This window comes from Taeniopygia guttata, chromosome 37, assembly GCF_048771995.1.
Source record: "Taeniopygia guttata chromosome 37, bTaeGut7.mat, whole genome shotgun sequence".
NCBI lineage: Eukaryota > Metazoa > Chordata > Aves > Passeriformes > Estrildidae > Taeniopygia > Taeniopygia guttata.
In genome coordinates, this window is record NC_133062.1 from 427,846 (window position 1) to 441,920 (window position 14,075).

Here is a 14,075-nt window from a genome sequence, read left to right on the forward strand (position 1 = left end):
CCCCCCAAAAAACCCCAAAATTTCCCCCAAAACCCCAAAAAAACCCCCCAAAAAACCCCAAAACCCCCAAATTCCCAAAAAACCCCAAATGTCCCAAAATCCCCCAAATGTCCCCAAACCCCCAAATCCCCCCAATGTCCCAAAATGTCTCAAAATCCCCCAAATCCCCCCAGCCCTGAAATACCCCAAAATCCCCCCCCAAAACCCCCCAAACCTCCCCCGAAAAAACCTCAAAAAACCTCAAAAAACCCCCAAAAACCCCAAAACCCCCAAAATCCCCCAAATGCCCCAAAAAACCCAACCCCCCCAAATCTCCGAAAATACCCGAAATCCCCAAAAATTCCCCCCAAAAAACCGCCCCAAAAAAACCCCAAAGACCCCAAATCCCCCCAAAAAACCCCAAACCCCCAAATGTCCCAAAATCCCCCAAATCCCCAAAAATCCCCCCCAAAAACTCCCCCAAACCTCCCCCAAATCCCCCCAAAAACCCCAAATCCCCCAATCCCAAAATGTCCCAAAATCCCCCAAACCTCCCCCAAAAAACCCCAAAACTCGAAAACCCCAAATGTCCCAAAATCCCTCAAATGTCCCAAAATCCCCCAAATCCCCCAAATGTCCCCAAATCCCCCCAAATCCCAAAATCCACCAAAACCACAAAACCCCCAAAAACCCCAAAATCCCCCCAATATCCCCCAAAACCCCCAAATCCCCCAAAATCCCAAAACCCCCCAAAAAACCCCAAATCTCCCAAACCCCCCAATATCCCCCAAAATCCCCAAATCCCCCAAAATCCCAAATGTCCCAAAATCCCCCAAATCTCCCCAAAAAACCCATCCAACCCCCCCCGAAAAAAAACCCAAAACCCCCAAAAACCCCAAAACCCCTAAAAACCCCAAAACCCCCCAAAACCCCCAAAAATCCCAAAACCCTAAAATCCCTAAATGTCCCAAAATGTCCCAAAATCCCCAAATGTCCCAAAATCCCCCCAAATTCCCCCAATATCCCCCGAAATCCCAAATGTTCCAAAATCCCCCAAAATCCAAAATGTCCCAAAACCCCCAAAAACCCCCAAAAACCCCAAAACCCCCCAAAAAATCCCCCACAAACCCCAAATGAAACCACTAAAACCTTTTATTAAATCCAATACAAAAACACCGTAACAGCCCCAAAAATCCCAAATTTTTGGGGTTTTTTGGGCCATTTTCGGGGCCGTTTTCGGGGTAAATTTTGGGGTAAATTTCGGGGCAGATTTTGGGGTGAATTTTGGGGTTTTTGGGGTCACCACTGGGGGGTCCCGAAGCGCCGGAGCAGCTCCAGTTGTGCCTCGAGGTCCTTCTGCACCTTCCGCCGCATGTAGAAAATGGGGCAGTCCCGGCTGCAGGTTTGGGGTGAATTTGGGGGATTTTGGGGTTTTTTTGGGGTTTTGGGGGGATTTAGGGATTGGGAGGTTTTGGGGGATTTGGGGTTTTTGGGGGGTTTTGGGGTATTTCAGGGCTGGGGGGATTTGGGGGGTTTTGGGAGATTTGGGGGGATTTGGGGGGATTTTGGAGGTTTTTGGGATTGGGGGAATTTGGGACATTTTGGGTTTTTTAGGATTGGGGGGTTTTGGGGGATTTGGGGGATTTTTGGCATTTTGGGGGGATTGGGGGTTTTAGGAGATTTTGGGATGTTTTGGGGGATTTGGGGTTTCTTGGGGTTTTTGGGGGATTTTGGGGTTTTTTGGGGTTTTGGGGGGTTTGGGGGATTTGGGGTTTTTGGGGGGTATTTGGGGTTTTGGGGGGATTGGGGGTTTTGGGATTTGGGGGGATTTTGGGGGGATTTTGGAGGTTTTTGGGATTGGGGGAATTTGGGGGATTTGGGACATTTTGGGGATTTTGGGGATTTTGGGTTTTGGGGCATTTTGGGGTTTGTGGGGTTTTGGGGGTGTTTTGGGATTTGGGGGGATTTTGGGGTTTTTGGATTTTGGGGGATTTTGGGGGGATTTGGGAGTTTTGGGGGTTTTTGGGGTTTTATGGAGTTTGAGGGATTTTGGGATTTGGGGGTTTGGGGGGATTTGGGGACATTTGGGGATTTGGGGGAATTTTGGAGGATTTTGGGGGGATTGGGGAGATTTGGGGGTTTTGGGATTTGGGGGGATTTTGGAGGTTTTTGGGATTGGGGGAATTTGGGGGATTTGGGACATTTTGGGGGTTTTGGGGTTTTTGGGGTTTTTGGGGGTTTTTGGATTTCGGGGGTTTTGGGGGGATTTTGGGGACATTTGGGGGGATTTTGGGACTGGGGGGTTTGGGGGGTTTTTGGGACATTTTGGGGTTTGGTGACATTTGGGATTTGGGGGGATTTTGTGGGTTTTTGGGGGTTTTGAGGGGATTAGGGACTGGGGGGATTTGGGACATTTTTGGGATTTTGGGGGGTTTTGAGGGAATTTTGGGTTTTTTTGGGACTGGGGGAATTTTGGGGTTTTGGGGGGGGTTTGGGGTTTTTGGGGTTTGGTGACATTTGGGGGTTTGGAGGGATTTGGGGGATTTTGGGATTTGGGGGGATTTTGGGGGTTTTGGGGCATTTGGGGTTTTTGGGGGGTTTGGGGAATATGGGGGGTTCTGGGATTTGGGGGTTTGTGGGAGGTTTGGGGGATTTGGGGGGATTTGGGGGGTTTGGGGGGATTTGGGGTTTTTGGGGGGTTTTGGGACATTTGGGGGATTTGGGGGTTTTGGGGGATTAGAGGGGGTTTTTGGGGATTTTGGGACATTTTGGGGTTTGGTGACATTTGGGGATTTGAGGGTATTTTGGGGTATTTTGGGGGGATTTGGGGGTTGGGGGTTTTTGGGGGATTTGGGGGGTGTGCCCAGCTGTGCCCAGGTGTGTTTTTAGTGCCCCCAGCAGTGCTCAGGTGTGCCCAGGTGTCACAGACAGGTGACACAGGTGTGCCCAGGTGTGTTTGGGTGTATCTTAGCTGTGCCCAGGTGTGCCCAGGTGTGTTTTTAGTGCCCCCAGGTGTGTTTTTAGTGCCCCCAGGTGCCCCCAGGTGTGCCCCAGGTGTATTCCAGCTGTGCCCAGGTGTATCATAGACACACCCAGGTGCCCCCAGCTGTGCCCAGGTGTGTTTTTAGTGCCCCCAGCTGTGCCCAGGTGTTCCAGGTGTGCCCAGGTGTGTTTTTAGTGTGCCCAGGTGTGCCCAGGTGTGCCCAGGTGCCCCAGGTGCGCCGTACCTGGAGCAGAGCACGTCCTGCAGCAGGGAGCTCTGGCACCGCTGGCACTGACTCCAGAGGCGGGAGAAGCTGCGCTCCAGGTGCCACACCTGGCTCACCTGAGGGGACAGAAACATCCCAAAATATCCCCAAAATTATCCTAAAATATCCCAAAATATCCCCAAAATAATCCCCAAAATATCCCCCAAAATGTCCCTAAAATATCCTAAAATATCCCCAAATATCCCCAAAATATCCCAGCCCTGCCCAGGTGCCACACCTGGCTCACCTGAGGGGCAGAAACATCCCATAATAACCCCCAAAATAATCCTAAAATGTCCTAGAATATCCCAAAATGTCCCAAAATATCCCCAAAATATCCCCAAATGTCCTAAAATATCCCAAATTTGTGACCCCAAACCCCAAATTTGTGACCCCAACCCCCAAATTCGGAATCCAAAATTTGTGACCCAAAAACCCCAAATTTGTGATCCCAACCCCCAAATTCAGGACCCCAAATCCCAAAAATCCCAAATTTGTGGCCCAAAATCCCAAATTTTGGCCCCAAAACCCCAAATTTTGGCCCCAAAACCCCAAATTTTAACCCCAAACCCCCAAATTTGTGACCCCAAAACCCCAAATTGTGACTCCAAAACCCCAAAATTGTGGCCCCAAATCCCAAAATCGGGACCCCAAACCCCCCAAAAACCTCAAATTTGTGACCCAAAACCCCAAAATTGTGACCCCAAACCCCAAATTCAGGACCCCAAATCCCCAAAACCCCAAATTTGTGACCCCAAAATCCCAAATTTTAACCCCAAACCCCAAATTCAGGACCCCAAATCCCCCAAAATCCCAAATTTGTGACCCAAAATCCCAAATTTTGGCCCCAAAACCCCAAATTTTGACCCCAAACCCCAAAATTGTGACCCCAAACCCCAAATCCCAAAATCCCAAATTTGTGACCCCAAAACCCCCAAATTTTAACCCCAAACCCCCAAATTTTAACCCCAAAACCCCAAATTTTGGCCCCAAATTCCCAAATCCCTAAATCCCAGATTCGGCACCCCAAAATCCCAAATCTGTGACCCCAAACCCCCAAATTTTGGCCCCAAACCCCCAAATTCGGGACCCCAAAACCCCAAATTCAGGAATCCAAATCCCAAATTTTAACCTCAAAACCCCAAATTTTGGCCCCAAAACCCCAAATTTTGGCCCCAAAACCCCAAATTTTGGCCCCAAAACCCCAAATTTCGGCCCCAAACCCCAAATCCCAAAATCCCAAATTGAGGACCCCAAACCCCAAATTCAGGAATCCAAATCCCAAATTCAGGACCCAAAACCCCAAATTTTAACCCCAAAACCCCAAATTCAAGACTTAAAACCCCCAAATTTTGGCCCCAAAATCCCTAATTTGTGACCCAAATTCCCAAATTTTAACCCCAAACCCCCAAATTTTAACCTCCAAACCCCAAATTTTGACCCCAAAATCCCAAATTTTAACCCCAAAACCCCAAATTGTGACCCCAAATCCCAAATTTGTGACCCAAAACCCCAAATTTTGGCCCCAAAACCCCAAATTTTAACCCCCAAACCCCAAATTTTGGCCCCAAAACCCCAAATTTTAACCCCAAACCCCCAAATTCGGGACCCCAAAACCCCAAAATTTTGCCCCCAAACCCCAAACTGGGGACCCCAAACCCCCAAATTTTGGCCCCAAAACCCCAAATTTTAACCCCAAAATCCCAAATTTGTGACCCAAAACCCCAAAATTTAACCCCAAAACCCCAAATTCAGGACCCCAAATCCCAAAACCCCAAATTTTGGCCCCAAAACCCCAAATTGTGACACCAAACCCCCAAAACTTGACCCCAACCCCCAAATTAAGGACCCCAAATCCCCAAACCCCGAATTCGGGACCCCAAAATCCCAAATTTTAACCCTAAACCCCAAATTCAGGACCCCAAATCCCAAAATCCCAAATTCGTGACCCAAAATCCCAAATTTGTGACCCCAAACCCCAAATTTGTGACCCAAAATCCCAAATTGGGGACCTGAAAATCCCAAATTCGGGACCCCAAAATCCCAAATTTTGGACCCTAAATCCGAAAATCCCAAATTTGTGATCCCAAACCCCAAATTCAAAACCCCAAATCATAAAATCCCAAATTTGTGACCCCAAACCCCAAATTCAGGACCCCAAATCCCAAATTCGGGACCCCAAAACCCCAAATTTTGGCCCCAAAACCCCCAAATTTGTGACCCAAAATCCCAAATTTTGGGTCCAAAATCCCCACATTTTGGCCCCAAACCCCAAATTCAGAACCCTAAATCCCAAATTTTCGCCCCAAATCCCAAAATCCCAAATTTTTGACCCAAAATCCAATTTGTGACCCCAAAATCCTAAATTTGTGACCCCAAAACCCCAAATTGTGATCCCAAACCCCAAATTCAAAACCCCAAAACCCCAAAATCCCAAATCTGTGACCCCAAAACCCCAAATTTTAACCCCAAACCCCCAAATTTTAGCCCCAAAACCCCAAATTTTCACCCCAAATCCGCCCCCACCTCTTTCTGGTAGAGCTCCGACTCCCTCTGGCGGCAGAAATCGCAAACTGCACCTGCGGATTTTGGGGCAAATTTGGGTCAATTTGGGGCTGCGGGACCCCGAATTTTGGGCAGGGAGGGGTAAATTGGGGGAGGATTAATTAATTAATGACGGTTTTAATTATACTTTTATGTTAATTTGGGGATTTTGGGGCTTGAATTTGGGGATTTTGGGGCTCCAGTTTTGGGGATGTTTGTGCTGAATTTTGGGGATTTTGGGGGTCCTGGACCCTCATTTTTGGGATTAATTTCAGGGATGGGAGGGGGAATTTTGGGTCGGGGTCGTTAATTAGGGGTGGGGTCGTTAATTAGAGTTGGTTAATTTGGGGACGAGGTTTTAATTACGATAATCCCATTTTTAACATCAAATTTTGGGGATTTTGGGCCATTTTTGAACCGTTTTTTTTGGCAAAAGTGGGTGAATTCCACCCAGAGGTGATTAATTAGGGGTTAATTAGGGCACGGCTCTTTAATTAGGACAGGGCTCATTAATTAGGTCCAGCATTGGGGTGATTAAGTTGCAGAGGGGGTTTTAATTACGAGGATCCCATTTTCGAGGTCAAATTTCGGGGATTTTGGCCATTTTTGAACCGTTTTTTTTGCTAAAACCGGGTTAATTCCACCCAGAGGTGATTAATTAGGGGTTAATTAGGGCATGGCTCATTAATTAGGGCAGGCATTCAGGTGATTAAGTTGGGGAGGGGGTTTTAATTACTAAGATCCCATTTTTAACCTTAAATTTTGCGTATTTTGGCCGTTTCGGACCCGTTTTTTTTGGCAAAACCGGGTGAATTCCACCCAGAGGTGATTAATTAGGGCAGGGCTCTTTAATTAGGGCATGGCTCATTAATTAGGGCAGGCATTGGGGTAATTAAGTTGGGGAGGGGGTTTTAATTACCAGGATCCCGTTTTTAACGTCAAATTTCGGAATTTTGGCCATTTTTGAACCGGTTTTTTTGGCAAAACCGGGTGAATTCCACCCAGAGGTGATTAATTAGGAGTTAATTAGGGCAGGGCTCATTAATTAGGGCATGGCTCACTAATCAGGGCCGGCATTCAGGTTATTAATTTGGGGAGGGGGTTTTAATTACGAGGATCCCATTTTTAACGTCAAATTTTGGGGATTTTGGCCGTTTCGGACCCGTTTTTTTGGGCAAAACCGGGTGAATTCCACCCAGAGGTGATTAATTAGGAGTTAATTAGGGCAGGGCTCATTAATTAGGGCATGGCTCACTAATCAGGGCCGGCATTCAGGTTATTAATTTGGGGAGGGGGTTTTAATTACGAGGATCCCATTTTTAACGTCAAATTTTGGGGATTTTGGCCGTTTCGGACCCGTTTTTTTGGGCAAAACCGGGTGAATTCCACCAAGATGTGATTAATTAGGGGTTAATTAGGGCAGGGCTCTTTAATTAGGTCAGGGCTCATTAATTAGGACCGGCATTGGGGTGATTAATTTGGGGAGGGGGTTTTAATTACGAGGATCCCATTTTTAACGTCAAATTTTGGGGATTTTGGCCATTTTTGAACCGTTTTTTTTGGCAAAAGTGGGTGAATTCCACCCAGAGGTGATTAATTAGCAGTTAATTAGGGCAGGGCTCATTAATTAAGGCAGGCATTGGGGTGATTAATTTGGGGAGGGGGTTTTAATTACGAGGATCTCGTTTTTAACATCAAATCTTGCGGATTTTGGCCATTTTTGAACCGTTTTTTTTGACAAAACTGGGTGAATTCCACCCAGAGGTGATTAATTAGCAGTTAATTAGGACAGGGCTCATTAATTAAGGTAAGCATTGGGGTGATTAATTTGGGGAGGGGGTTTTAATTATGAGGATCCCATTTTTAACGTCAAATTTCAGAGATTTTGGCCATTTCGGACCCGTTTTTTTTGGCAAAACCGGGTGAATTCCAGCCAGAGGTGATTAATTAGCAGTTAATTAGGGCAGGGCTCATTAATTAGGGCAGGCATTCAGGTTATTAATTTGGGGAGGGGGTTTTAATTACGAGGATCCCATTTTTAACGTCAAATTTTGCCGATTTTGGCCGTTTCGGACCCATTTTTTTTGCTAAAACCGGGTGAATTCCACACAGAAGTGACTAATTAGCAGTTAATTAGGGCAGGGCTCATTAATTAAGGCAGGCATTGGGGTGATTAAGTTGGGGAGGGGGTTTTAATTACTCGGATCCCATTTTTAACGTCAAATTTTGGGGATTTTGGCCATTTTTGAACTGTTTTTTTTGGTAAAACCAAGTTAATTCCACCCAGAGGTGATTAATTAGGGGTTAATTAGGGCAGGACACATTAATTAGGGCATGGCTCATTAATTAAGGCAGGCATTGGGATGATTAGGTTGCGGAGGGGCTTTTAATTACGAGGATCCCATTTTTAATGTCAAATTTTGGGGATTTTGGCCATTTTTTAACCGTTTTTTTTTTTGTAAAACCGGGTGAATTCCACCCAGAGGTGATTAATTAGGAGTTAATTAGGGAAGGGCTCATTAATTAAGGCAGGCATTGGGATGATTAAGTTGGGGAGGGGGTTTTAATTACAAGGATCCCGTTTTTAACGTCAAATTTTGCGAATTTTGACCATTTTGGACCCGTTTTTTTTGGCAAAACCGGGTAAATTCCACCCTGAGGTGATTAATTAGGGGTTAATTAGTGGTTAATTAATTAAGGTCTCACCGTGGTGGGGCAGCAGGGCCCTGCAGCCGATGCAGCTGCTGCGTTTGGAGGTGAAGGCCGAGAGTGCCCCGGAACGGGCGGTCAGGAGAGTTTTACACCGTGTGTGTTCCCCTTCTGTGGGGAAAAATTGGGGTTAGAGAGACCCAAAATCCCCAAAAATTACCCCAAAAATTACCCCAAAAATTTCGGGGTCTCAGGAGCCCCAAAAACCCCAAAATTCCCCCCAAAATCCATCCCAGAACACCCAAAATCCATCCCAAACTCGAGGGTCTTGCACCGCGTGTGTTTCCCCTCTGTGGGGAAAAATCGGGGTTAGGGAGCCCCAAAATCCCCAAAAATTACCCCAAAAAACTCCCAAAAAAACCCCCAGAAATCCTGGAGTTGATGCGAACCCAAAAAACCCCAAAATTTCCCCAAAAATCCATCCCAGAACACCCAAAATCCATCCCAAACTCGAGGGTCTTGCAGCGCGTGTGTTTCCCCTCTGTGGGAGAAATTTGGGGTTAAGGAGCCCCAAAATCCCCAAAAATTACCCCAAAAATTACCCCAAAAATTTCGGGGTCTCAGGGAGCCCCAAAAACCCCGAAATTCCCCCCAAAATCCATCCCAGAACACCCAAATCCATCCCAAACTCGAGGGTCTTGCAGCGTCTGCTCCAACTCTGGGGGGGAAATTCGGGGTCAGGGAGCCCCAAAATCCTCAAAAATTACCCCAAAATTTACCCCAAAAATCCCGGGATCTCAGGGAGCCCCAAAAACCCCGAAATTCCCCCCAAAATCCATCCCAGAACGCCCAAAATCCATCCCAAACTCGAGGGTCTTGCAGCGCGTGTGTTCCCCCTCTGTGAGAGAAATTTGGGGTTAGGGAGACCCAAAATCCACAAAAATTACCCCAAAAAAACCCCCCAAAAAACCTCAAAATTTCTGGAGTTGATGCAAACCCAAAAATCCCAAAATTTCCCCGAAATTCCCCCCAAAATCCATCCCAGAACACCCAAAATCCCCCCAAACTCGAGGGTCTTGCAGCGTCTGCTCCAATTCTGTGGGGAAAAATTTGGGTTAAGGAGACCCAAAATCCCTAAAAATTACCCCAAAAAAACCTCAAAAATCGTGGAGTTGCTGCAAACCCAAAAACCCCGAAATTCCCCCCAAAATCCATCCCAGAACGCCCAAAATCCATCCCAAACTCGAGGGTCTTGCAGCGCGTGTGTTCCCCCTCTGTGGGGAAAAATTGGGGTTAGAGAGCCCCAAAATCCCCAAAAATTACCCCAAAAAAACCCCAAAAATCCCCCAAAATTACCCCAAAAATCCTGAGGTCGCTGAGAGACCCAAAAACCCCAAAATTCCCCCCAAAATCCATCCCAGAACACCCAAAATCCATCCCAAACTCGAGGGTCTTACAGCGCGTCTGCTCCAACTCTGGGGGGGAAATTTGGGGTTAGGGAGCCCCAAAATCCTCAAAAATTACCCCAAAATTTACCCCAAAAATCCCGGGGTCTCAGGAGCCCCAAAAACCCCGAAATTCCCCCCAAAATCCATCCCAGAACACCCCAAATCCATCCCAAACTCGAGGGTCTTGCAGCGCGTGTGTTCCCCCTCTGTGGGAAAAATTGGGGTTAGGGAGCCCCAAAATCCCCAAAAATTACCCCAAAAATTACCCCAAAAAAACCCCAAAAATCGTGGAATTGCTGGGAACCCAAAACCCCCAAAATTCCCCCAAAACCCCCCCAAAATCCATCCCAAAATCCCCAAAAATTTGAGGGTCTTGCAGTGAATTTTGGGTAAATTTTGTTCGAATTTTGGGTGAATTTTGGCTCAATTTTTGCTCCATTTTGGCCGTTTTTGCTCCGATTTGGACGGGGTTTTTTGGGAATTTTTGGGGTTTTTTGGGGAATTTCGGGAATTTTGGGAATTTTTGGGAATTGTGACTCACGCAGGAGCACGGCCTGGCCTTGGAGCTGCTTTTTTTGGGTGAATTTCTTTCGATTTTGGGCAAATTTCACTCATTTTTGGCTCTATTTTGGCTGTTTTTGCTCCGATTTGGATGCGGTTTTTTGGGAATTTTGGGGTTTTTTGGGAATTTTGGGAATTTTGGGAATTTGGGAATTCTGACTCACACAGCAGCATGGCCTGGGCTCAGCATGGCCTCAGAGCAGCTTTTTTTGGGTGAATTTTGTTCGATTTTGGGCAAATTTCACTCGTTTTTCGCTCTAATTTTGGCCGTTTTTGCTCCGATTTGGACGGGGTTTTTTGGGAATTTTTGGGAATTTCGGGAATTTCGGGATTTTTCGGGAATTGACTCACGGAGCAGCACGGCCTGGGCGCGGCCCTCGCCCAGGATGGGCTCGAAGACGCTGATTTGGGTGAATTTTGGGCAAATTTCACTCATTTTTGGCTCTATTTTTGCCATTTTTGCTCCGATTTCGATGCGGTTTTTTGGGAATTTTTGGGAATTTCGGGAATTTTGGGAATTTTTGGGATTTCACTCACGGAGGAGCACGGCCTGGGCGCGGCCCTCGCCCAGGATGGGCTCGAAGACGCTGATTTGGGTGAATTTTGAGTGAATTTTGGTGAATTTTCGCTCTAATTTCGCCGTTTTTGCTCCGATTTCGGTGCAGTTTTTTGGGAATTTCAGGAAAATTTTGGAATTTTGGGAATTTGGGAATTTTGACTCACGGAGCAGCACGGCCTGGGCGCGGCCCTCACCCAGGATGGGCTCGAAGACGCTGATTTGGGTGAATTTTGAGTGAATTTGGGTGAATTTTCGCTCTAATTTCGCCGTTTTTGCTCCGATTTCAATGTGATTTTTTGGGAATTTTTGGGTTTTTTTGGGAATTTTTGGGAATTTTCGGGAATTTTGGGAATTTTTGGAAATTCACTCACGTAGCAGCACGGCCTGGGCACAGCATGGCCTCGAAGATGCGCATTTTGGGTGAATTTCGGTCATTTTTCGCTGTAATTTCGCCGTTTTTGCTCCGATTTGGACGCGGTTTTTTGGGAATTTTTGGGAATTTTGGGAATTTCGGGAATTTGGGAATTCTGACTCACGCAGGAGCACGGCCTGGGCGCGGCCCTCGCCCAGGATGGGCTCGAAGACGCTGATTTGGGTGAATTTTGGGCGGATTTCACTCATTTTTGGCTCTAATTTCGCCGTTTTTGCTCCGATTTCGATGCGGTTTTTTGGGAATTTTTGGGAAATTTCGAGAATTTTGGGAATTTTTGGGAATTTCGGGATTTTGGGAATTCTCACTCATGCAGCAGCGCGGCATGGCCTCGGAGCTGCTCCTTTTGGGTGAATTTGGGTGGAATTTCACTCGTTTTTTGCTCTATTTTGGCCATTTTTGCTCCGATTTGGACGGGGTTTTTTGGGAATTTCGGGATTTTTCGGGAATTTCGGGAATTTGGGAATTCACTCACGGAGCAGCACGGCCTGGGCGCGGCCCTCGCCCAGGATGGGCTCGAAGACGCTGATTTGGGTGAATTTTGGCTGAATTTGGGTGTATTTTCGCTCTAATTTCGCCGTTTTTGCTCCGATTTCGATGCGGTTTTTTGGGAATTTTTGGGTTTTTTTGGGAATTTTTGGGAATTCCAGGAAATTTTGGGAATTTTGGGGAATCCACTCACGCAGCAGCACGGCCTGGGCTCAGCATGGCCTCGGAGCTGCTTTTTTTGGGCGAATTTCACTCATTTTTCGCTCTAATTTCGCCATTTTTGCTCCGATTTCGATGCGGTTTTTTGGGAATTTTTGGGTTTTTTTGGGAATTTTTGGGAATTCCGGGAAATTTTGGGAATTTTCAGGAATTCACTCATGCAGGAGCACAGCCTGGGCTCAGCATGGCCTCGGAGCTGCTCATTTGGGGTGAATTTTGGTGAATTTCGGTCATTTTTCGCTGTAATTTCGCCATTTTTGCTCCGATTTCGATGCGGTTTTTTGGGAATTTTTGGGAATTTCGGGAATTTTCGGAATTTGGGAATTCTGACTCACGCAGGAGCACGGCCTGGGCGCGGCCCTCGCCCAGGATGGGCTCGAAGATGCTCATTTTGGGCTAATTTCGTTCGATTTTGGGTGAATTTCACTCATTTTTGGCTCTAATTTCGCCATTTTTGCTCCGATTTGGACGGGGTTTTTTGGGAATTTTTGGGAATTTCGGGAATTTCGGGAATTTGGGAATTCTGACTCACGCAGCAGCACGGCCTGGGCGCGGCCCTCGCCCAGGATGGGCTCGAAGATGCGCAGCAGGGGGCGGCTCAGCTGCTGCTCCAGGTAGTAGCGGGTGTCGATGGGCAGGTTCTGCTCCAGCGCAAACACCGGGTCCTGCGGGGGATTTTGGGGTGAATTCAGGGGATTTTGGGAAAATTACGGATTCGGGAATAGATGGGGGGGGGTTGGGGGAAAATTCGGGGGGGTTTGGGGGGTTTTGGGGTAAAATTTGAGGAAATTTGGGGGAAATTTGGGTTTTTTTGGGGAATATTTGGGTGAAATTTGGGGCTATTTGGGATAAAATTTGGGTTTTTTGGGATAAAATTTGGGTGAAATTTTGGGTTTTTTGGGGTAAAATTTGGGTGAAATTTGGGTGAAATTTGGGGGAAATTTCAGGGGGTTTTGGGATAAACTTTGGGTGAAATTTGTGTGAAATTTGGGGTTTTTTTGGGAATATTTGGGTGAAATTTAGGGTTTTTTGGGAATATTTGGGTGAAATTTGGGGCTTTTTGGGATAAAATTTGGGATAAAATTTGGGGGGTATTCGGGGGTTTTGGGATAAAATTCAGGAAAATTTGGGGCTTTTTGGGATAAAATTTGGGTGAAATTTGGGGCTTCTTGGGGATAAAATTTGGGGAAAATTTGGGGTTTTTTTAGTGATATTTGGGTGAAATTTGGGGTTTTTTGGGGATAAAATTTGGGATAAAATTTGGGGTTTTTTTGGGAATATTCGGGTGAAATTTGGGGCTTTTTGGGATAAAATTTGGGATAAAATTTGGGGGAAATTTTGGGGGTTTGGGGATAAAATTCAGGAGAATTTGGGTGAAATTTGGGGCTTTTGGGATAAAACTTGGGATAAAATTTGGGTGAAATTCGGGGATAAAATTTGGGTGAAATTTGTGGCTTTTTGGGATAAAATTTGGGGGAAATTCAGGGGTCTTGTGATAAAATTCAGGAGAATTTGGGTGAAATTTGGGTCTTTTGGGATAAAATTTGTGGAAATTTGGGTGAAATTTGGGTGGAATTTGGGGTTTTTTTGGGATAAAACTTGGGTGAAATTTGGGTTTTTTTTAGGAATATTTTGGTGAAATTTGGGGTTTTTTGGGATAAAATTTGGGATAAAATTTGGGTGAAATTTGTGTAAAATTTGGGGTTTTTGGGATACAATTCAGGAGAATTTGGGTGAAATTTGGGGCTTTTTGGGATAAAATTTGGGGTTATTTGGGATAAAATTTGGGGGGTTTGGGATAAAATTTAAGGGGATTTGGGGTTTTTTGGGATAAATTTTGGGATGAAATTTCAGGGAAATTTGGGGTTTTGGGATACAATTCAGGATAATTTGGGTGAAATTTGGGAGTTTTTGGGATAAAATTTGGGTGAAATTTGGGGTTTTTTTAG

General features: G+C 46.1%; 1 protein-coding gene across 1 annotated transcript in view; it reads right to left on the reverse strand.

The window, feature by feature from the left end:
* Nucleotides 1-1,116: 1,116 nt before the first annotated feature.
* Nucleotides 1,117-14,075, reverse strand: part of LOC115491844 (DNA polymerase delta catalytic subunit) — a 76,800-nt gene continuing 63,841 nt past the window's right edge. The window contains exons 22-26 of the mRNA XM_072921562.1: nt 12,659-12,791; nt 8,478-8,591; nt 5,754-5,806; nt 3,207-3,304; nt 1,117-1,375 (exon numbers count right to left, since the gene is read on the reverse strand). Coding sequence (XP_072777663.1) covers nt 1,279-1,375; nt 3,207-3,304; nt 5,754-5,806; nt 8,478-8,591; nt 12,659-12,791 — 495 coding nt within the window. The 3' untranslated portion in view covers nt 1,117-1,278. The remainder of the gene's footprint in view (nt 1,376-3,206; nt 3,305-5,753; nt 5,807-8,477; nt 8,592-12,658; nt 12,792-14,075) is intronic.